This window comes from Metarhizium album (genome assembly GCF_000804445.1).
Source record: "Metarhizium album ARSEF 1941 chromosome Unknown scaffold_1, whole genome shotgun sequence".
NCBI classification, from domain to species: Eukaryota; Fungi; Ascomycota; class Sordariomycetes; order Hypocreales; family Clavicipitaceae; genus Metarhizium; species Metarhizium album.
In genome coordinates this window covers 994370-1015074 of record NW_024467575.1, presented here as the reverse complement: position 1 = coordinate 1015074, position 20705 = coordinate 994370, and the positions used below count along the sequence as shown (strand labels likewise).

The 20705-nt window shown below is 56.0% G+C and overlaps 8 protein-coding genes across 8 annotated transcripts; 5 read left to right on the top strand and 3 right to left on the bottom strand.

Moving 5' to 3' along the window:
- Positions 1 to 1282: 1282 nt before the first annotated feature.
- Positions 1283 to 1939, top strand: MAM_00296 (TBP-binding repressor protein; the record flags this gene model as incomplete). Its single annotated transcript, XM_040819095.1, has 4 exons — positions 1283 to 1337; positions 1402 to 1428; positions 1493 to 1752; positions 1832 to 1939. 4 exons carry the CDS (start codon positions 1283 to 1285, stop codon positions 1937 to 1939), a joined length of 450 nt encoding a protein of 149 aa, XP_040682360.1.
- A 756-nt stretch (positions 1940 to 2695) lies between these two features.
- Positions 2696 to 5456, top strand: MAM_00295 (nitrate assimilation regulatory protein nirA; the record flags this gene model as incomplete). Its single annotated transcript, XM_040819094.1, has 7 exons — positions 2696 to 2863; positions 2960 to 3641; positions 3764 to 3887; positions 3963 to 4023; positions 4089 to 4131; positions 4189 to 4621; positions 4703 to 5456. The coding sequence occupies 7 exons, from the start codon at positions 2696 to 2698 to the stop codon at positions 5454 to 5456; spliced, it is 2265 nt and encodes a 754-aa protein (XP_040682359.1).
- A 454-nt stretch (positions 5457 to 5910) lies between these two features.
- On the top strand, positions 5911 to 7285 carry MAM_00294 (NAD-dependent deacetylase sirtuin-2; the record flags this gene model as incomplete). Its single annotated transcript, XM_040819093.1, has 2 exons — positions 5911 to 6064; positions 6216 to 7285. The coding sequence occupies 2 exons, from the start codon at positions 5911 to 5913 to the stop codon at positions 7283 to 7285; spliced, it is 1224 nt and encodes a 407-aa protein (XP_040682358.1).
- A 790-nt stretch (positions 7286 to 8075) lies between these two features.
- Positions 8076 to 9123, bottom strand: MAM_00293 (Lcc1, ascorbase & Cu-oxidase; the record flags this gene model as incomplete). Its single annotated transcript, XM_040819092.1, has 3 exons — positions 8076 to 8533; positions 8633 to 8892; positions 9017 to 9123. 3 exons carry the CDS (start codon positions 9121 to 9123, stop codon positions 8076 to 8078), a joined length of 825 nt encoding a protein of 274 aa, XP_040682357.1.
- A 1695-nt stretch (positions 9124 to 10818) lies between these two features.
- Positions 10819 to 11385, bottom strand: MAM_00292 (mitochondrial genome maintenance protein Mgr2; the record flags this gene model as incomplete). Its single annotated transcript, XM_040819091.1, has 5 exons — positions 10819 to 10945; positions 11007 to 11097; positions 11151 to 11180; positions 11236 to 11262; positions 11325 to 11385. 5 exons carry the CDS (start codon positions 11383 to 11385, stop codon positions 10819 to 10821), a joined length of 336 nt encoding a protein of 111 aa, XP_040682356.1.
- Positions 11386 to 12380: 995 nt separating this feature from the next.
- On the top strand, positions 12381 to 14707 carry MAM_00291 (cytoplasm to vacuole targeting Vps64; the record flags this gene model as incomplete). The annotated part of the gene is made up of 2 exons (XM_040819090.1): positions 12381 to 13475; positions 13529 to 14707. The coding sequence occupies 2 exons, from the start codon at positions 12381 to 12383 to the stop codon at positions 14705 to 14707; spliced, it is 2274 nt and encodes a 757-aa protein (XP_040682355.1).
- Positions 14708 to 15961: 1254 nt separating this feature from the next.
- MAM_00290 (Cytochrome c oxidase assembly protein COX16) lies at positions 15962 to 16486 on the top strand (the record flags this gene model as incomplete). The annotated part of the gene is made up of 2 exons (XM_040819089.1): positions 15962 to 16228; positions 16406 to 16486. The coding sequence occupies 2 exons, from the start codon at positions 15962 to 15964 to the stop codon at positions 16484 to 16486; spliced, it is 348 nt and encodes a 115-aa protein (XP_040682354.1).
- Positions 16487 to 18035: 1549 nt separating this feature from the next.
- Positions 18036 to 18422, bottom strand: MAM_00289 (uncharacterized protein; the record flags this gene model as incomplete). The annotated part of the gene is made up of 1 exon (XM_040819088.1): positions 18036 to 18422. One exon carries the CDS (start codon positions 18420 to 18422, stop codon positions 18036 to 18038), a length of 387 nt encoding a protein of 128 aa, XP_040682353.1.
- Between the last annotated feature and the right edge of the window lie 2283 nt (positions 18423 to 20705).

The following is a 20705-nucleotide window of genomic DNA, read 5'->3' as shown; positions in this document are numbered from 1 at the left end:
CGACACGACGGGACTTCGAGGCCAACAAAGGGTCAGTTGTGTCTATTTGGCATAAGACGTGTCTGTCAGCAAAGAGGTTTGTCGGACCTCGTCAGACTGGGGCGACAACAGAACTCATCACTGGAAAAGGCACGAGGTGGAAAGGATGTCAGTTGAGCAGGTCTCACCTCCAAGCGACTGATTTAGTCACGGTGGTTCGTGCAAGAGCAAAATCAACTCGATTGCATCACGAATGCTTGGTGAGAGGAAGGAAGGTGAAGATGGGTAAATTATGTGTTAATTTTTTTCTTGCTGGTCGCTTTTAGAGGACCCGCTGGCACGTGCAGCCAGCCAGGCTTAGGCTGGTTCCAAGTGCCCGTGTGCGCACTGGGTACAGAGTACGGAGTACCTACTTAGATTAGGTAGGTACCTAGGTACCTAGGTAGTTACTGTAGGCAGCCATGCCGCGCTTGGCAGTACGTGCAGCTACATGGAACTCCCTCGGTGTCAGTGCAAGTCCCAGCCGAGCCCCACCATGCGCCGTGCAAGCACCTACCTGCCAATCTGCCAAAGACTGCCATCTGCCATCCGCCCATTCACTGCTCAACCGTTTCCGAGCTTCAAATTCATCTCATCCTCCAACTTCCAAGTGTCCTCGCATCCATCCGCGTCTAAGCCGCCCACTCCGCACATCCAGCATACATATTCATCCGTCAAAGCCCTTGCTTGCTGCGTTTGCACGCCATATTTTATGCGACGTTGCATACATAGAGCAGCCCTCCGCCGCCAAGACGAATCATCCTCGCTTGTATCCCCGTCACCATGTCGGATCACGAATTTGGCGGTACGTTGAGTTTGTCCATTCATTCAGTCACTCATTCATTCTGCTCAGCAGGCTCATCACCCTTGTCTCCTCTCATGCATTCACCATTGTTCCGACATTTCGTCCATTCCTTCTTGTCTTTCTGATCTTGCACCACCCGCCCCTCCTCGTCGTATCAAACGTAACAAGACAGTCAATGTCGGTGTGGCTGTCCGTCATCGCGGTCCTCCCGCGGGTGCTCATTTCGTGGTGCACGAGCCGTCTTTGTTGTTCCTCTCTCTCTTCCTCTTGGGCATATAATACGACTACCAAGCTTCATCGTCGTTGGCCGCGGTTGCAACACGCAAGTGCTTGCTGTCCCGCCTTCCGTCCCTTGCTGCGGCTTCGCGCATTTTCTGTCCGGCTTCAGGATACTTATCAGAGATCAGAGGCGCTGTCGAACCCAGTCCTGGTTGCGTCGTGGCCCAACACATTCTCACCATGCCTCCTCAGCCACGATTGGAACGATATTGGGCCTTGGTAGATTCAGGCCTCAGTACACGCTACGTTTCTTGGTTTCGCCATCCATGTGCCACGTTTTCTAACGGGACTGTTTGTAGGCAATGACGACCTGTCGCTCCCCAAAGGTATGCTCTTCATGGCCGCCGTGGCCCTTGTCAAGGTAGCCAAACTCACCGTTCCCCTCGATAGCCACTGTTCAGAAGATTGTGGGTGAAATCCTGCCACCCCATGGCGGCATAACTTTCGCAAAGGAAGCCAGGGATCTCCTTATCGAGTGCTGCGTGGAATTCATCACCCTCATCTCGTCTGAAGCCAACGAAATTTCCGAAAAGGAGGCCAAAAAGACGATTGCTTGTGATCACATCACCAAGGCACTTGAGCTGCTTGGCTTTTCCGACTACGTGCCCGCCGTGCTCGAAGCTGCTGCCGAGCACAAGGAGGTGCAAAAGGTATGTTTCTTTGCCGCGCTTCTTGGGCCCTCAATCTCGTCTGGACGCGTGTCGTGCTAATCCGCCAATTCTACCGCAGGGCCGCGAGAAGAAGGCGGACAAATTCGCCAATAGTGGCATGTCCATGGAGGAACTGGCGCGTTTGCAGGAAGAACAGTTCGCCCAGGCCAGACAGAGACATGGATAAGACTTTTATTGTTATTTTTTTCTATTTTTTGCCTTTCTGTCTTCTCCTCGCGCAACAAGGGGACCTGCTCCGTTTATTAGGCGTCGTGATGGGCATTACTTGGCGTTGACATGTGGGACACGGACACGAATGCTTGGTGATGCAAACAATCTTTGCTGAGGTGACTTGGCTTGTTTTGCTTAATCTTTGGCTAGAGTACGCACATTCTGTGCTGGCCCCTGGGCCTGAGTTGGCAGGATGCAATGACTGGGCAAATGAGCGATGCAGTTGCTTTGAATACCATGACGTACCATCATACTCCGTATCTGACTTATATCCATCTGGCTTGTTAACCCCAGTCGCTCCGCCACTTGCTCCACGAACCACCCAAGATGTGGTTTGGCCACTGCGCTCTCGCCTCGCCTCGTATCAGCAAGTGAGTGACATGTGAATGGCGGCATGGCTTCGATCTAGATCGGTCTGAAACAAACACCATGTACTCGAGTCTGATTGGTGCCGATTTCATGACAACTGAGCTGATGAGTCCCCCACCAGCAATTCTGTGTCTGGACCGCCCGTTTCCCTCTCCTTTCTCCTTGGTTTCAACTTGGGTTGTTTCCAAGTCACATCACTCAAGGTGGGTGTCCATGTCTGTCTGCATGGTCACCGGGCAACAACAGACCGACTGCCCACACCATTCGAACGTGCTCCCACAGTCATCGTATCGTGTCTGCATTCCCACAGTCCGTAGGACCGGCCAGCCAATGCAAAAGGTCAATGGACAAGACGACTTTCCGCAGTCTGAGACCTGCGTCGTCGACAAAACGGCCCGACGCCGGCTCTCACGCTGCATCGTCCAGCGACGAGACCGGAACTCCGGTTCCGGGGTCAAGTCGGACAGCGGCTATACAAGCCTGCCTCGACTGTCGAAGACTCAAGATAAAGGTTGCCTCATGACCGCCTCTCGTGCCGCGTGCCGCGTGCCGCGTATGCACTCTTCCACTCGTTAATCCCGATGCTGACACCACCGGCGCAACCCAGTGCGACGGCAACAGGCCCAAATGCTCAACGTGTACCGTCAAGAAACGGAGCTGCGGCTACGTCGGCCACGAGGGCCAGAGCCGAGCGACGGCCGTCAAATCGCGGCTCGAGTCTCTTGAAGGGCTCGTGGCCACGCTAAAGACCAGCAGCCCGGCGCAGCTCTCGACCATCCTCAACGACATACGGGGCGCCGACGACGCCGTCGGAGCCATCGAGAGCCTGGCGAGCCAGACGGAGACGGTCAGCCTCGACGGGCGGAGCCGGCAACACGCTCTGCTGCTGCTGCTGGCCGACGAGCAGGCCCTGGACCTGCGGCTCGTGCTGCCCGAGGCGTCGGTCGTGAAGCGGGCCGTCGAGTCCTTCTTCAGCTGCAGCGGCAAGCTCTTCCACGTCTTCTCCGAGGCCTTTATCCTGCTGTGCCACGAGGCCGTCTTCGGGGCGGCCCAGGACGCCTCGGACTTCGTCAAGGCGAGGGTCTGTTGTCTGGCGGCCGTCGCGGCCGTGGGCGCGCAGTACGCTCCCGACGTCTTTGGCAAGGACGTCGAGGCCGGCTTGTACAACCTGGCTAGACACCTCCTCGAGGTGGCTATGGAGCATGAGCCGCTGCATGCCATCAAGGCTTGTGCCTTGCTTGCCCAGTACAACATCATGAACAAGGAGATGATGTCGCTCACTTACGTTGGTAAGTACCAACCAGGGATCTTTTGCCAGACTTTGTTCTTTTTTTGGGACATTTTACTTTTTCGCTTCTACTCTGACTATTACGTTTCTTACTTGGCGCCGCTCGCTAATCTGCCCTTCAAGAGATGGGCTTGGGCATGTGTCACTTCCATGGAATAAACAACCGGGAGACGAGGCCCGAGTCCATACCCAGCCAGGAATGGCGCCACGTCCGGCATGCTTGGAGGACTTTGGTATTCTTCTCGAGGTAGGTCATTGACAGAGGAAAATAAAGACCTTTTGTGGCCATTTTTCTGACCGCAGTGTGCTTCCTTACTTGCAGCTGGCTCTCGGCGACACTTGGGTACATTTCCCGCAACCCTTGGTCACCGAGCAAGAGAGTGGTGAGCAGACGATACGATGAGCTATTTTTGACCTTTGATCGTGCGGAATCTGACTCGTCTCCAAGTTCGCTGATCTCAAGTTTGATGATCCCGCCAACATCACCGAAGGTACGTCTCGGCAAGGTTTCAACCACGGCGGCGCTGGTGACCTGACATTTGGCGCAGTTGTGCAGGGGGAAATGGTGAGGATATGCCTTCTCAAGGCGGACATATTGCGAATGCACCTGGTCTTCGAGGATCTCTCGGGCCCGGCCGTGGAAGCCATCACGAGAGACCTGCAAGACTGGTACCAGGAGCTGCCGGAATCCATGCGGCTTGGGGCGAGCGTGCGCGAGGGCGTTCCGGTCGGAACCAGGCGGTCCATCTTGCATCTACACATGCTCTACCTGGGGGCCATAATGCTTCTCCACCGCAGGATAGCAAGTCAGTTCTTGAAGTGGTATGCGGTCAGGGGCTGTCCCAGCAGCCTAGACCTGACCTCTCGCTATGTCTTTGTCCAACAAAGCGCCGAGGCTGTTCTCGCGGCCAGCACGTCGGCCAGGATCGTCAAGCTCCTCCTCGACGACGACGGTGTCTTCAAACACTGCTGGCTCGTCATGTACGTCCTTCTTAAACGGTGTTACACCCCGCGCGGGTCCGAGGTGAAGCAGCTTTTTGGGCTAACGATGACGGGAAACAGTTTCCAAAGCTACACCGCCTGCACGATCCTTCTGCACTCCGTAATCCAGAAGCAACTCCACGATTTCGAACCACCGCGGTGGCAGGATGACTTGGACAGAGCCGGCGACTGCCTCTCTGTGCTTGCCTTCTGCGGCTCTCGGGACCGCGTCGCTGCTCAATTCCACGAGCAGCTCCAGGCCATCTTCGAAACAGTCTCGGTGTATGGCTTCAACAGCAGTCCTTGCCAAGCCCTCATGGAGATGGACTTCCAACACAGCCCTCCCAAAAGCGACGGGGATTTTATTCCCACGGACCTTGACGGATACGCAGACTACAGTTATCTTTTGGACATTCCTCCCGAGGCAGAGGAATCGCTTCGACGACTGTCCTTGGTGCTTCTCATGATGCTTAGCCAGCCGTTCGGCGACCTTGGCACCAAGGAGGCGGCGGAGCGCGACCTCAAGGGGCCCTGGCTAGCATATCCCTCGAGATATGAATACCCGCAGTTGGCAAGTCGTGTGGACTGGGACCTGGGCAGTAGGACTTTGTTCTCGTGGGATATGAGCGGGCTGAACGTTCCGCCGTTGGACGTGACGGCGGCGGCGGTGCCCGTGCCGGGACAGTCCGGTTCGGCGCAAGATGCACCCCGTCTCGGCCTCTTGGACGGCCAGGCTCGAGGGACTTTTCTCGGCAGCTCGGAACCGAGCGGATGGGCGTCGGCGGCGAGCCTGACGAACCCCGTGACGAACCAGGACGACGTGTTGCGGGAATAGATGGAGAGATTGGGGCGGCGGCCGAAATTGTCGATATCGTCAGCATCAAGTGGTATCCAGTTTTTGAGCAAGCAAGTCAAAGTGACCAATTTGTAAGAGCAAAATAACAACAATAACAAAAAAAGAATGATGGAGAAGAAATCCCCCAGAAGCACTCTTTCCGACCAATGCTACCGCTCTTATCTGTCCCGTCGTATCGATAAGCAAGACGGTGTAACGGCGGGACCCGGAAACCCCCCGCGTCCAAGTTCACAGCCACGTAACTGCCAACGTCGGAAGCTGAGCCAAAGCGAGAAATTTCTACAATCATCGTCAACTGATTGCCGCGACACATTGCTCACCCAGCTCCTCAGGTGAAGTTTCCGCAGCCGCCGCCAACATAGTCGGTCAAAGAAGACGCCATCGCCACCGCGCCGGCCCAGGCTTCCGGCTCCCGCGCTGGCTCCGTCGCAAGATGGGCCTCGAGGAGTCGACCCTCGTCCAGGATGCCGTCGAGCCCAAGTGTCTCAAGGAGAGGTCGCTGGCAGCAGTGGCAAGCTACCTGAATGACGGCAGGGGGAAGAAGGTCGTCGTCCTGACAGGCGCGGGCATCTCTACCGCCGCCGGAAGTACGTAACCTGACCTCACCGCTTGCTCACCACCACCAGAAATCCCGTGTGTGCGTGGGCGTGTGTGTGCGTGCGCGCGCGCGCCTATACCACATGTACATATATCTTATACACATCCCAAGTCCTCTAACTACTCGGCACGCTCCTGCAGTCCCCGACTTCCGCTCCCCCAAGACCGGACTCTACAACAACCTGGCGCGGCTCAACCTCCCCTACGCCGAGGCCGTCTTCGACATATCCTACTTCCGCTCGCACCCGGAGCCCTTCTACGTGCTCGCGCAGGAGCTGTACCCGGGCAAGTTCCACCCCACCGTGTCACACTCCTTCATCAAGCTCCTCGACACAAAGGGCCTGCTGCACATGCTCTTCACCCAGAACATAGACTGCCTCGAGCGCCGGGTCGGCGTGCCCGCGGACAAGATTGTCGAGGCGCACGGGAGCTTCGCCACCCAGCGGTGCATCGAGTGCAAGGCGCCCTTCCCCGAGCGCCTCATGGCGGAGCACGTATCCGCGGCCCGGGTGCCGCGGTGCCGGGAGCGCGGCTGCACGGGCACGGTCAAGCCGGACATCGTCTTCTTCGGGGAGATGCTGCCCCCCGCGTTTGCCAACAACGCGAGGCAGGCCGCGGCGGCGGACGTGCTCCTGGTCCTGGGGACCAGCCTCACGGTGCATCCCTTTGCGGCGCTGCCCGAGCTCGCCGCCGAGGGGACCCCGAGGGTGCTGTTCAACATGGAGAGGGTCGGGCGCCTGGGCTGCAGGCCGGATGACGTCTTGGAGCTGGGGCCCTGCGACGAGGGCATCCGCAAGCTGGCGGACGAGCTGGGGTGGAGGGACGAGCTGGAGGCGTGCTGGAGGGACGTGGTTGGCCACGACGAGGCAGACCGGCAGCTGGGGCGCGCGGGACGCCGCCATCGCGACATCGAGGACGAGGTGCAGAGGTTGACGGCCGGCGTGGACGAGGCCTTGAGGCTGCACGCGAGCGAGGAGGACGAGGCCGGGCCGTCGACGGAGCGCGCACACGAGGAGGCCCAGACGGCGAGCGGGGAGGAACACGGGCCGACGCATGCATCGTCAGAGGAGTCCGTGGCGAAGGCGGAACCACTCGACGAGACTCCCGAGGCGACTGTTGCCGTGGGGGGTGTTGCCAGTGAAGTGGCTGAGCCAGCGTGCTCTGAAAGGCTCGTCGAAGAAGGAAAGGAGGGTGAAAAGTCATTGCTTTAGAGCCGTGATGGCTCACCTTTTTTTTTTTTCGTTTTTTGCCATCTTTTTTTGGGGTCACGACTGAGTCATGTCGAGGTTTCTTGCATATAGAGGCGTCACGCGTTGTCTAACTTATATACACATTTCGAGCAGTCGATGTGGGACAGAGGGAAGACTTGAAAATTTTTGTCAAAAGAATCAATAAACACACAAGTCTCACTGGCTATACAAACCGATCGTATGTACGGTGTGTCAAATGACGGCAAGTTCGGGAGTCCCCCTTTGACTGTCCTTTACAACCCACTATCTATCTGATCCGGGATGTTGGTGTTGGTCCACTCCCCCCATTGCCGACACGTCTCGGCAACAACATGCGGCATCGTCTGCTGATACCTGGATACCTGGTCGGGGCTGGTGAGGAACTGCGCAAAGAAGCCGGCCGACGCATGCCACGCGATGTGGCAGTGAAACGGTCAGACGCCTACCCGCAACCTGTCAGCAAAGCTCTCGCACGGGACCCATCTCCCTGAGAGGGGGACGGTGTGACGGCACATGCCTGGGTTATCTGTGGCATCAAACTGAATGAGCAAGTGTCCGTGCTGCCTGAGCTGCACCACGTCTCGCCGCTGCGGGTTGTCCCTGTTGATGATGGTGCCGTCCCATTTCCCCTCGCCCTCGTGGAGGACGTACATGTCGAAGCCGTGCAGATGCATCGGGTGCGTAGGGATCGCGTCAACAAACCGCCCCGAGCGAGTGCAGGGGGACGACGGCAGGACTTACGCAACGGGCGTGCGGTTGATGACGTGGACCCTCACGCTCTTTGCGCCCCGGGTGTCCTTTTGACGAGGACGTCTGTCCGCTGCCCGATGCCCAGCGTCACCACTTTGGTGTCGTAGGGCTCCACGGACACAAAGTCGTTGGCGATGACGGTCATGGTAATGGTGAAGCGTTGCAGCGCCTCGCAGCCAGAGTTGATGAGGCGCAGCCGGTGGGTTCTGCCGCGCTTGAATCGGAACGTTGCCAGCCCGGCGATGCTGCTGCACGGGGTCTTGTCGTCGGCCGGGAGCTTGGTACAGTCAAAGTTTGCCTTTCCATTGATCAGGCTGGTGTCCGATTTGAATGGCCCGCCGTCTGGTTTCATCGTCTCCTCTACCAAAGTGAAGTAATCCTTGTGGTACCAGTCCGAGAGCATAATGGACCAACGTCCACGTCGGACTTCCTCGTTCGAGGTTCGTATATGACTATTGGCCCGACGATGCCGCCTGCGTACTGCGCAGAGTAGTGTGAGTGGTACCACGTCGTGCCGTACAACTCGGCCTCGAAGGAATACGTGAAGCTTTTACCCGGGGCAATGGGGCACTGGGTTACACCGGGGACGCCCTTCCCAGGGCTTGCCGTGGTGCAGGAAGCCGTGCCAGTGCAGGGCAACGCCCTCTTCCGCGTCGGAGATGTTGTTGTGAACCGTGACTTGGATGGTGTCGCCCCAGTTGGCTCCTATGGGGGGACCGGGGGATGCGCCTTTGACGAGCAGGGCGTCACGCTGGTATCCGTCTGGTGCGATGAGGCCGCGGCTGATGGTGAAGTCATATGATCGTATGACGCCAGTACGGGGGAAGTTCTCGTATAGTCTGTTGTGAGGTTGAGCCGACTCCAAGGCTGTCCGTTGGGCAGGGGATTGTTATCCAGAAACATGGGCAGCAGATGTGCGAGTGCTGTTCCCAGAACCGATTTGCTGTGACATGATGAGCTTACTGTTCTCGAGAGCAATCATCGATTTTCTGCACGTGATTCGAAATACCCATTCGTTCTGGTTTGTATCGGCTTTTCTCCAACCTTGACTGCGGAATAGGTCGATGCATCTCGTTTACTGAACGTTATGCCCCTGACTGAAGCGAGCAAGTTCTCCTAGGCTGTGGCCCTGACGTAGACTCAAAGCAAGCGAAAAGGAGGAAGACGCGACAACGGCCGTAGGGTTCGAAGCAATATACTCGTTCGACATAATGAGCGCTTGAGCGTATCTATAGGAGACCCGGACCTACGAGGAAGCAGAGGAGAAGCTCCACGATTCCATCTGCGTTCCGAGTTCCGACTCGAGAGAATCACGGTACGGTGAGTCGGTGACAGTATTGAAAACGACAAATGCGAAAGTGCATGCATACTGGCATTTCGAGATTCCCCCATCCTCGAGATGAATTGCCGAGCACTCCGTGGAGAGGTGAACGGAAGCATGCTGTCAATGAGAAGCAGAGAGGACGTCGAAGCGGCAAGCAGCTCTTGGCCCCACAATAGAGGAGTGGGGTTTAGCTTGACTCTCGCGAATGCATGATTGGCTGTGCCGAATAAGCAAGTCTTGTGTGGCTGTCCTAACTTGACGATTTATCTTGTAACCTACGTATTCTCTTAGCCAGACCAGACATATTTATTGATTGATTTTATTTTTTTGGCTTGTCTTCAACTTTGCGGGGTCTCCTGGCTGTGGGTTGCTCATTGCAATCTCAAGGTCTCAGATATTTGCCCAAACGTTTGTTCTTGCAACCCTTGAACGGAACGGTCGTGACTCGTTGACTACGTACGTATTATGTATGCTGTCCTGCGCGGCAGCAAACGCGCCGACGCTCTCGAGATAAAAATAATTTGTATACATGAAAAATTGGCGCCTGAGTATTCACTGCTGCACGGTATGTGTGCGAATACCAATATCCTGCTGCTGCTGCTGCTGCCCTACCGCCGGAGCCAGCCGCCGTCTCGGGCGCACGGCACAAGGGAGGATATTCTGGCAACACAATTGGTGTCCCTGGCTGGTTTTGCTTCTTGTTCTGTACGAGCCGACGGCAGACCTCGGTCCAACGCAGTTTCGGTCGTATTCTTCAGAGCTACAGATTCGGCCTTGCGTCGAGCGAGGCGTGGTTGAAGTCGGATAGCCAGCGCCGATGACACTAGCATGCATCAGCAAATGGCCTTGGCGTCGCTCGAAGAGTACGGATCATTCGGTGAGACCCCATCTTCAAAGGCAAGGACGGCATAGCTGCTTCGTTGCCATGTGTAAGTCAGAGCGTCGGCCGAGGAAACGGCTCACGATCAAGGCTATTGAATATAGTGTACGGAACTAGACAGCTCTGATAATGTAAAGTGCCGTTAGCAATCACGTCCGGACAAGCATTGACGACACTAGAAATCTCCCTATTTGACCTATTCATAATTCCGCCATGTCACGGTCATGGAGCACGGCTATGATTAATCTCGGTTCGGCTCAGTCGCAAATCAGGGAAACAATCAACCGACACGACTTGTAACCGCAAGTAGGACAGTCATGTGGGACTCGGCCGGGAGTGGGTGTTTTAAAACCTTCGTGAACCACCTCGTAGACTCCATTCGCTTGCAGTAGGAATTGTCATTCTTCAACCTTCACAAGCAGCTTCCCTGTTCTAGATATTGTAGGCATGAATCATGTTACATGTGTATATGTTACAAGAGGTCTTGTCGGAGAGGCGCTCCATACGTCCATCTCTAGCCACTCAAGGGGGTTATATTGTTTTCTCGGAGTAGGTTTGTAATCAAGGAGAATTTCGCCATGCTGGATATGCCATGTTTACTATCGGTCTTCTTTGCGCCCGCATGTATAGTTCGTGCATTTTGGGGTCGGCGTCTGATCGAATGACAGAACCGATCGACATGAAGAAGCTGCAAAAGGCTGATTAGTTATTTCCGCGTAGACTGAGAAACAAGGGAGCGCCTATCATACCCGAACGTAGTGCCAGAAACAAGCATGTACTGTCCCAGTGTCCTCATGATACCTTGTGTACCAGCGCCATACCGGAAGATGTTTACAGTTCCTGTCATGTTGTTAGATGTCTACCAAACCATGGAACCGGATTGTCATTCAAACCAAAAATGAAGCCCATGATGGTTCCGACAGCTATGCTTTGGTCAGCGCAAGCAATAAGACGCGACAAGTCCTTCGTTTGACATACTACCACCCATCATGGCACCCATTTTGACTAGACACCATGTTGTTAGCCATTTTGATCTCCTACTTGCTGTACACGTGATGCAATCATACGCTTGTCAAAGTTGGACGCGCCATGCTGGCTGCCAGTGGGGACTGCTGCGACAGGAGGCATATTGTTTCTTGGTGAGGTTGCTCGCTCGTCCGTAAGGTCGGGACTCCCTTGAAACAAGACCGGAGTCAACTCAATCTTGAACTACAATCCCATTCCCTGGTGAAGACGACCCACTGATGAAGCTCCCATCAGCCAAGCACATGATTCGAGGGTTGCCTTGTGGGTCGGATGAATATTACTCCGCTTGTCGGGCAATTCGCCCCTCACAGTCTTGATTTCTAAGTGGAGTAAACTGTTTGTACTGTATTTTTCATCACGTGAACCATGATCATGAGCCGGCGACTGGGTCTAATGTTACAAGTCATGAGAGAATTATGCCCGTTGGACTGGTGCCAGTAAACCGAAAGGCATCGCGGACGCCGTACACGATATCCTGACTGTTTGTGTTGGGCCTTGAGCGGTGGTCGATCGCGCGCCGTGCTGCACTGCACTGTATGTGGCTCCAAACCCTCGCTCCGGCTTGGACAGTTGGACACGCAGAGAGCACACCCAAACAGACCCAGCAGTTGGTGACCACAGAACGGGGGCAACGCCAGATTCCCATATCTTCCCCTTCAGCTCTCTCCACACCAGCGTTCTTGTGACAAACGCGCCTGATCCCATCGCCAGTATTCCAAGCTTTTTCTTTTGGTAGGTCAAGTCCGGCCATTTCCCCCGACGTGGCCGACCGGCAGTCGCTCTTTCGCGTTGCTTTGTCGGGGGGCTGCCAATGGTGGCACACCTCGTATCTGAGTCTATTCTTCGTGCTAACGAAATCTCGGCATCTCAGAATCATCCACCTTGGGGCTTCCATTGGCGTTCAAGGGAGTCGGTCATTGCTCAAGCATCACTTCTGTTCCCGAGAGGTTCGAGTCGTAGCTTCGTGTCCTCCCAAGCGCGTTGGACAGGTGCAAAGTCGACGAAATACGCATCCCCGGTTTTCTTCCGCAACAGTCATCACGCCCTCCGCAGTGTGCCCGCCCCCTTTCGCGACAAGATACGCTTGAGCCTTCCTCATGACCGCAGTAGCCAGCCCTCCGACCTTCCCTCAGATTTCTCGACCAGCATGGGGCGCTATTAGCGGCAGCAACCCGATGGACCCCGACGAAGTGAGAGGCATGTTCGCACCGCGGAAGTCTCTCTCGAGGACAAACTCTGCTTCATCATTGTCCTCCAACGCATCAAACACATCTGTTGCCACAAATGGTTCACAGTCAAATGGCACTTCGCTGTCCGCTGCTTCCGATCTGAGTCAGTGGTCTGCAACAGCCGGTCCTCGAAAGCGACCGCAACCGAAGGCGTGGCCACCTAGCAAACCCGACGTACAACCGGACTACTCGAGACTTCCCGCCAGCCGACCCAACAGCATGGCTGCACATCACAATGGAATTCAGCCGGGATCAGGCCAAAGTCAATTGATGCAGCAGCAACAGATGATGCGCGGCCCGATCGGCGCGGAGCAATACCCCCCGGGCCAACCAGTCCTTTATCTCCTGTCACTGAACGGCACATTCGAGAGAAAAACCATAGCTGTTCCCTTTGCACCGGACACCTTAAGAATTGGCCGGCAGACAAATCAAAAAACTATCCCTACTTCTACCAATGGCTTTTTCGACAGCAAGGTTCTATCAAGACAGCATGCTGAAATATACGCGGAGCGAAATGGCAAGATATACATTCGAGACGTCAAATCCTCAAACGGTACTTTTGTGAACGGCACGCGGCTGTCACAGGAGAATCGCGAATCAGAGCCCCATGAACTCCAGACGGCCGATCATTTGGAGCTAGGCATTGATATCGTGAGCGAGGATCAAAAGACGGTGGTACATCACAAAGTTGCTGCAAAGGTCGAGCATGCCGGATTCTTGAGCAATACTAACAATGTCTTGGACATGAACTTTGGCGACTTGGACCCGGCCAACGGCACAATGATGATTCCTAATGGGCCTCTTCAGATGCGCGGTCGAGCAAACGTCAACGCCCTGATGCCTAACACGGGTGGTCGAATGTTGAATAACGGCGGCATGAACAATCAAGGAAACGGAATGGTTCCGCAACGAACCTTCTTCCCGGCGCCGATTGCAACGGATCAAATATTGAAACGACTAACGGTATGTTGAACGTCTATTTAGAAACTCAAATCTTTCATGCTATTGCGCACTAGCTTACTATTCTTGAAAAGGCCGAAGTGAGAAATGCTCAGCTGCAGGGCCAGGACCTCAGCCGAACCAACCAATTCGTGAAGACTCTGCTCACGAAAGACGATGTTAAGGACCTGGAGAAACCCGAAGCGCCCGAACCGGCCAAGCAGCAGCAGCAGCCGCAACCTCCAGTGAATGGCGGCATTCTTTTCCGGCCTGATGCCAAGACTCGCTTCTCGGAACCGCCCGCACCTCCACCACAGCAGCCACTACCTGAGAAGCCAGATGTACCCTCATTGAAACGAGGGCCAACCGAGAGACCAAAGCCTGGTCCTCCAAACTCCGCCGTGGTGCGACAGGAGAACTTGAATCAGATTATACAGCTCACAGAGGCATTGAACAATGCAAAGCGAGACATGGATACCCAAATAGCGCGGATGCGAGAACTAGAGGAGATGCTCCAGAAAGAAAGAGAGGCTCGCGAGCTTGCCGAGGATCTCGCGAATCGGCTCGAGGCGTCTGCAAATTCACAGTTGAACGGTTTCGTCGTAGCCCCTACTGATGTGGCCGTGACGGATGTTTCCGAGGCGGCTCAAGATCAGGTTACCGAGAAATCAGAGGATCCACCGCCGATCCCGGAAGAATCAGAGTCACGAAAGGACGAGACGGCCGTCAGTGAGGTGGTAGCTTCTCTGCAGTCTCGAATTGACAACATGGACGAGCAGATGAAAGATATGCGAGGGCAGGTCGAGCAGTGGAAGCATCGATGCGAGTCCGCCGAGTCTGAGAGGGATGAGAGCCGAAAATCACTGGCCGAGATGGTCTGCCAGCTCCGTGCAGAGGAAGCCAAGCGCTCTGCTGCCGAGGAGAGACGCCGCTCGAGATCAAAATCAAGGGTAGTCGAGTCCAGGGCAGATGTGACGGAGCAGACATCTCCGGTTAGGACGCGTGGGAGTCCAGAAACCCCCGACCAGGTGAATTGTCCTACCGATACACACAAGGCAGACATGGAGGATGGACCAGCCCTGTCAAGAGCAAACACAATCACACCACTGTCTTCACAAAGAGTACTTGCATCACGGGACCAGTCATTACAGGCCGGGTTGCCATATGCGTCTATGATAGGTGTGGTGCTGATTGGGATGGGTTTGATGGCGTACATTAACGGCTGGCAGTCTCCGCCTCCAAGGATAGAGCGATGATGGGGCCACACACGACATGCTTGAAGACGATGTTGAGATATACACTACATTCGAAACCATGACCTCTGCATATGCCGCAAAAAAGATAATGCTCGTTATCACTTTAATTTCCATGGGCACAGGAACCATTTCAGTCTTGTTCGGCGAAGCGTACAACAACACTGTCATAATAGCCTTTTACTGAGATAACGACATGAGAAGATGATGACCATAACAGGATTGACCATACCCTCTTTCCCTTTGTACATTTTTTTTGCCCCCCCCCCCCTTTTTTTTTTGGTTGTACCAAATCGAATGCAGACAACCGGGCCAGGGCTCCGGGTTAGGTGCCGTATGATACACGCAAGTAGTCTTGCATTTGCGCAGGACGAACAGGGCAGGCGTTCATTTTTTTTTTTTGACGTTTTGTATGTGGGAAACTGTCAGGGTGCGTGCGGCGGACTTGGACTTGTTGATGTGTGGACTGGTATTGGGTGTAGGCACTCGTGGGATGTTGTAATTCATTTTGCATAGTCAGCGTCATGGGTTAGCGTCCCAATCGTCATGAAGACCTGGTTACAAAGCAATGGTTTTTATTTGATGCCACGGCCAGAGTGACTTGCTGACGCTCCTAGGGGCTTTGCAACCGCAGAGAGAGGTAGGTGACTGGCGACGGTTTACAGAACAGTTCTCATGCTTGTGCTCTGGACGGGGCGGAGGTTGAATTCTTTTGCAGGTTCTCTTTTGAAGTGTAGTTTAATCGGCAAAGAGGAAGCTTCAACTGTTGCTCCGAGCGCAGGGTAGATATCAAGACTTTGTCGATCCAATATCGCTGCTGCTGCTGTGTTGACAATACGGAATTTTGATCCTACGATTTTCCTGTTTTGGTTGTGAGAGAATCACGGATGATGAAAACATCCATCTCCATCACGTATCGCGGCCGAAGGTATGGAATCTCGTCTATATTCTGGCCTCTCGTCGTCTGTCCTTGTGCCCGTTGGGTGGTGATGGCTTATGACTGGTAGACGGCTGATTTGCCTCAGGGTAGCTTGGGCGGTTGGTGCACAGACCAGGCGAAACTGTGGGGTCCCATCAGCGTCCTCTACGACGACCCAACGACGACGACAAGTTCCCACATCGCGGTCGGCGACAAGCCTCGCGCAGCCAACAACGACACTGCTCGACTGCTGTGCCGGGAAGCATTACATATAGGCCAGCCAAGCGCCAGCGATACCCCGATTCGACAGCCGCCACAAAGAGCGCCGGCAGACCGCGATGCCAACGTTCCAGAGCAACAGGTTCCGGGGGGCAGGCGACGCCAGCAAGGTGGGCTCGCAGTACCGCCGTCTCATGAACAAGCACCCCTTCGTCATGTTCGGCTTGCCGTTCATTGCCGTCGTCGTCGCGGGCTCGTTTGTCCTGACTCCCGCGACGGCCGTCCGGTACGAGCGACACGACCGCAAGGTCCGGCAGATGACGAGGGAGGAGGAGCTCGGCGTGAGGCGGGCAGCGCGCAGGGTGGACATGAAGGAGGAGTACTACGTAAGTCTGACACTGTCTACGCGGGGCAGGCCTGGGCCCGTCACTCCACGACTCCCAGAGAGGAGAGGGAGGGGATGGGCCGGGCATGCCAAGGCCCCGACGCCCGAGACGTTTGGGTGGTTTTGGATAGTCGACGGGACTGTGGCTAATGCGAATGGATATGCGTCAAAACTATAGCGCCTGGCAGGACGGGATCTCGATGACTGGGAGCAGAAGCGCGTCGAGCGGCTGCCCGGCGAGAACGACGGCATTCTGTGATGCACCCAGCTTGGCGATTGCGCGTCGCCGGAGCCACGGCGTCGGGGCATCGGGTACTGTTGATGGACTCCCCTCTCGGGGGCCGTGGCGATGCCAGCTGCGAGACGGACATGACGAAAGGACGGTGGAAGACGTCATTGTGAGGGACGATTACAATGAGGATTTCCGTCCGTTGCCCTGCCGTGCCGTGCTGGACGTTGGGCGGCTTTTACGAATTGGCAAGGGGGAATTGACTTGGGTGAGATCGCCCTCCACCAGAGTCCTTTTTCAACAGAGTTGGATGGGACAAGGGGCAACCTGCGGAGGGGAACTTTGCGGCGCGCTGGTGGCTGTCGGTGCTGAAATGGAATGTACGTGACACGTTCGAATCTCGGTCGAGGGGCAGCCAAGGAACTAGGAACCTGCGTTGCAAAAGTACGTTGCCATTGAGCGTGATGTGATGATTGATGGTGGCTTTTGCACACCAACCAGGGGTGCCGGGCGGGCAGCAGGATATCATGTATATCGGCTGGCTCGGCTGGCTCGGCTGGCTGGGGCAGTTGTTTCGAGTAGTAGACACGTGCATTGCAGGCATAAAGATGCGTGGTCTGAGACTCTGAGCAATATGCGCCGGGGAATGAAACGGGGGAGGCTTTTGATGACGTCGACACGTCGAGGCATCCATCCCTTGCTCGCGGCACCAGCAAAGGTCGGGGAAATCGGACAGCGGTCAAGCTGGCACTAGATACGTTACTGACTGGGTAGTCTACCGCACTGCACATTGCACATGCGAGCTTTTCTTTTCCAACGGGAGCGCCGGGAGGCCATTCGAGGGCACGGCCTGCATGCATGGGCTTACCACACGACCAGTAACTATCTAGCATTCAATGGAGCTTGACGTATCTGTTCATTCACACGACCTTGACAAGTCATTTTTGCAACTTGCTACATTCGACCAACACGGTGGGTATAGTCGGCTCGGAACTTGGATGGTGTCTTGCAAGAGGGCACAGCAGGCAGGGGACGAGACGAAGGATGAAACAGATCGACAAATGCCACTCAGGACCTGCGGTGGCAAAATGCAACCGCACCGATCAAGGTCTAAGGCGCAGCAGCACCACCGGCGGCCATGACGCAAAATGCACGGATTCGACGCGTGTACTTGGCTCGGCATCTCGGCGCCGGGTGGAGAGTAGAGGAGAGGATAAAGGAAAGAAGATTTAAAACCTTGCTGGACAAGACGCTCACTACGGCCGGCTGATGGGTGCGCAGCAGCGGACCGCGGATGGGATGGCGGTATTAGGTTCGCCGTTGTGGTTGTGGTTCGAACTTGGAACAAGCGCGAGCGACGGACGTTCAGACCGTGTCACATGACCTGCCATGACACCGGCGCGATGACGCAGTGTGCGGATCTGAAGGCCAATGAGAGGCGAGGAGGGCGTCTCGGCTCGACAATCAAGGTACGTACACTATAGAGTACGTGCTGAATTATTCCTCGGGAGAGGGTCCTGGAGTCTGGAGTGAGGGGGGCCCTGCGTCGGTCAGACTGACCCGAGGCTAGATGGAGAAACTATGAGATGATGGAACGGCCATGTAGGACGTGAATGGGCAGCCGCGCACGTTGGCTGGTGATGAGGCGTGAACATTGCCATTGCCGGGGAAGAGGAGAGGGGGGACCGTGGGGCTCGGGAGGACGGGCACGCAGACACTTGGCACTTTCGAATTTGCGCGTGTACAGAGTACGCAGCCCGGTAGGCTGGCGCGCACGGCGAGGCAAGGTCCCCGGGTACTCGCGTACTTGAGCACTCGCTACTTGCAAGTCAGTGGTGTTTGGCCGTGCGCGCCGTCGGATCTTGGGGACCTTGAGGACCTTGAGGACCTTGACCGCTCGCTCGTCGCCTCGATGCGCCGTATCTAGTATCGGGGCGCCGCCGCCATCGTTCCTCCGTGCCGCCATGGCGACTGGACTGGACTGGACTGGACTGGGCGGATCGACTTGACACAATCTCCCCGCCCCGTCGCCCGAGACTGCCGTTCCAAGTAAGCCGGATCTGCGGCGAGCGAAGCGGCCTCCATGACAATCAGCATCGTCGAGCGCCGTGCTGGACCTGGACGCCACAGGCACCAGTGACCACCACCACCCACCACCACATCCCGAAATCCACCGATCATCCGATCGATCCTACCCTGGACCACGGACGGCGAGGCGGCGACAAGGTTTTGTGTCTGATCTGGTGGCACCCGTCCAGCGCCGTGTTGGGGTTGGCGTATGTTGGGATTGGATTGATTATGTTTTCCCCCTCCTCGCCGTGAGCAATGTATTGACTGTGAGCCGGGGCGTTTTGACGGGTGTGGTGTGACTGACGTTTTTGTCCTCGGGCCGGTGCTTACATGCAATGCGGTACGTAGCAGAAAGCTTGGGTGCGTGCTCCGTACCTGCACCCTTCCTTGGGAACATACCAAGTACTTGGGCATGGAGGTGTCAATGTACCAGGCAACTCGTACCTCACGTGGCATCGAGCACGAACAAGAGCAAGAGCGCAAGCACGGGTTCGGATGGACCTGTCCACGCCCAATTGCTCCTGCTCAACTGGTCACGGTAATGTAAGTAAAGTGCATGCCCAGGTACCCGGGCGCCTAAATGCACACGCACCAGGCCCTCCCGCGAAGCAAAAGCAAAAGCACAGACAGGACGCACCGCCAGACAGACAGAGAGACTGACCGACGGACCTGGTCACCCGCAACTAAAAAAAAAGAAACAATCAGAAAATCAAAGAATCCTGACAAGTCATTTTAGCATCGCCGACCAGGTCCGTTTCCGCTGCGCGGGGACCCGGCGACGTGTCGTCGGGTGAGAGCTGCCTCGACGCGCAACCGCGTCTGTGCGCCACTAGCAGCCAGGCAAGAACGTGCATGTCACTGGCGGTACTCCGTAGGGATTGGGGGGTGGCGGAGGATCCTTGCCCCGGTATGATTTTGCTTGATTGAAACAAGATGACACATGAAGAAACAATCAATACGCTGCGACTCTGCTCTTTGCTCCTGCAATGCAGTGCGACGCAACGCAGCCCAACGCGACGCAACGCAACCCAATGCTGCGAGAGAGAAGGCGCTGCAAGGGCCGAAAAGGCCAAGCCTTGTACTCCGTACTCCGTACGGAGTATAGCATGACGAATGATGTGAGCGGCGGGGTCATGTGCTGCGGGGAACAGAGGCGGCGCGTGTGATTGGCCGGTAGGGGCTGGACAGTGATTCCCAAACTTCAAACGGCGGATGCACATGCGGGCTCTTGCATCGCGGCGAGGGAGGCAGACGACCTGTTGTTCGTTGCATGTGGGTAAGTCGCCTGGTCAGCTGACGGTCGCGGGCTGCGTCACGTTGCTGGTGCTGGTGCTGGAACGGACTTGGCGCTCGTCTCTGATGGAATTTGCTGTCTTGCGGGAGCAGCTTGCCGTGGTGTACGCTGCTGCTGGGCCGCCTCGGATGAATAAAGATTGTGGCCTTTACGGTGGTCGCAATTGGCCGCGTGTTTCTCTCTCTCTCTCTTCCCTTCTCGTCTGGCTTCTGTTTTCTTTCTCTTGGCCGTCTTCCAAATCTTTTTCCTTAATTACTCCGTACATGCTATCAGACAGGGCCCCCCCCTGGTCGAATCTCCTCCTTCCTGTCTTCCCTCCTTCAGCCCCTCCAGTGCGGCGGCACTCCTCGGCCCGCCGCCGCATCCCACAGCATCGACGGAACATTGAACCAGATTGACCCTTGCAAAGCTGCAGGCATCCACGCCGTCGTCGTCTGGCGTCCCGGGAAATTGCTTGTCTCTGATGTCCCATTCCCATTCCCATTTCCGTCTCCATCTCCAACCCCGAGCGCCGGACGCGCCGGTCGTGCTGGCCACAAATACGCGGTGGAAAAAGAAAAGAGGAGAGCACCGGGGAAGAAGACGAAAAAGGAAACAAGGAAGAGAGAAAGAAGAAGGGCGTCTGCACCCAGGGTCCTGGGTCGTCTTTAGGGCAGACGCTATCGGCGGTGACGGTCGAAATGCCACTAGCGTGCCTGGTTGCGGTGCCGAGCGACTTCTTTATCACACTGCACCGTTTTTACCGGAGACGAGGGGCTTGCGTCGTCGTCGTCGAGGGCCCGATGGGATGGATGGATGGGGGTGCGCACAAGCACGAGACCGCTCTCTGGCTGGCAATAGTAATAGAGTACTATACTATGCTGCCAATGCTCGGCTCGTGCATTC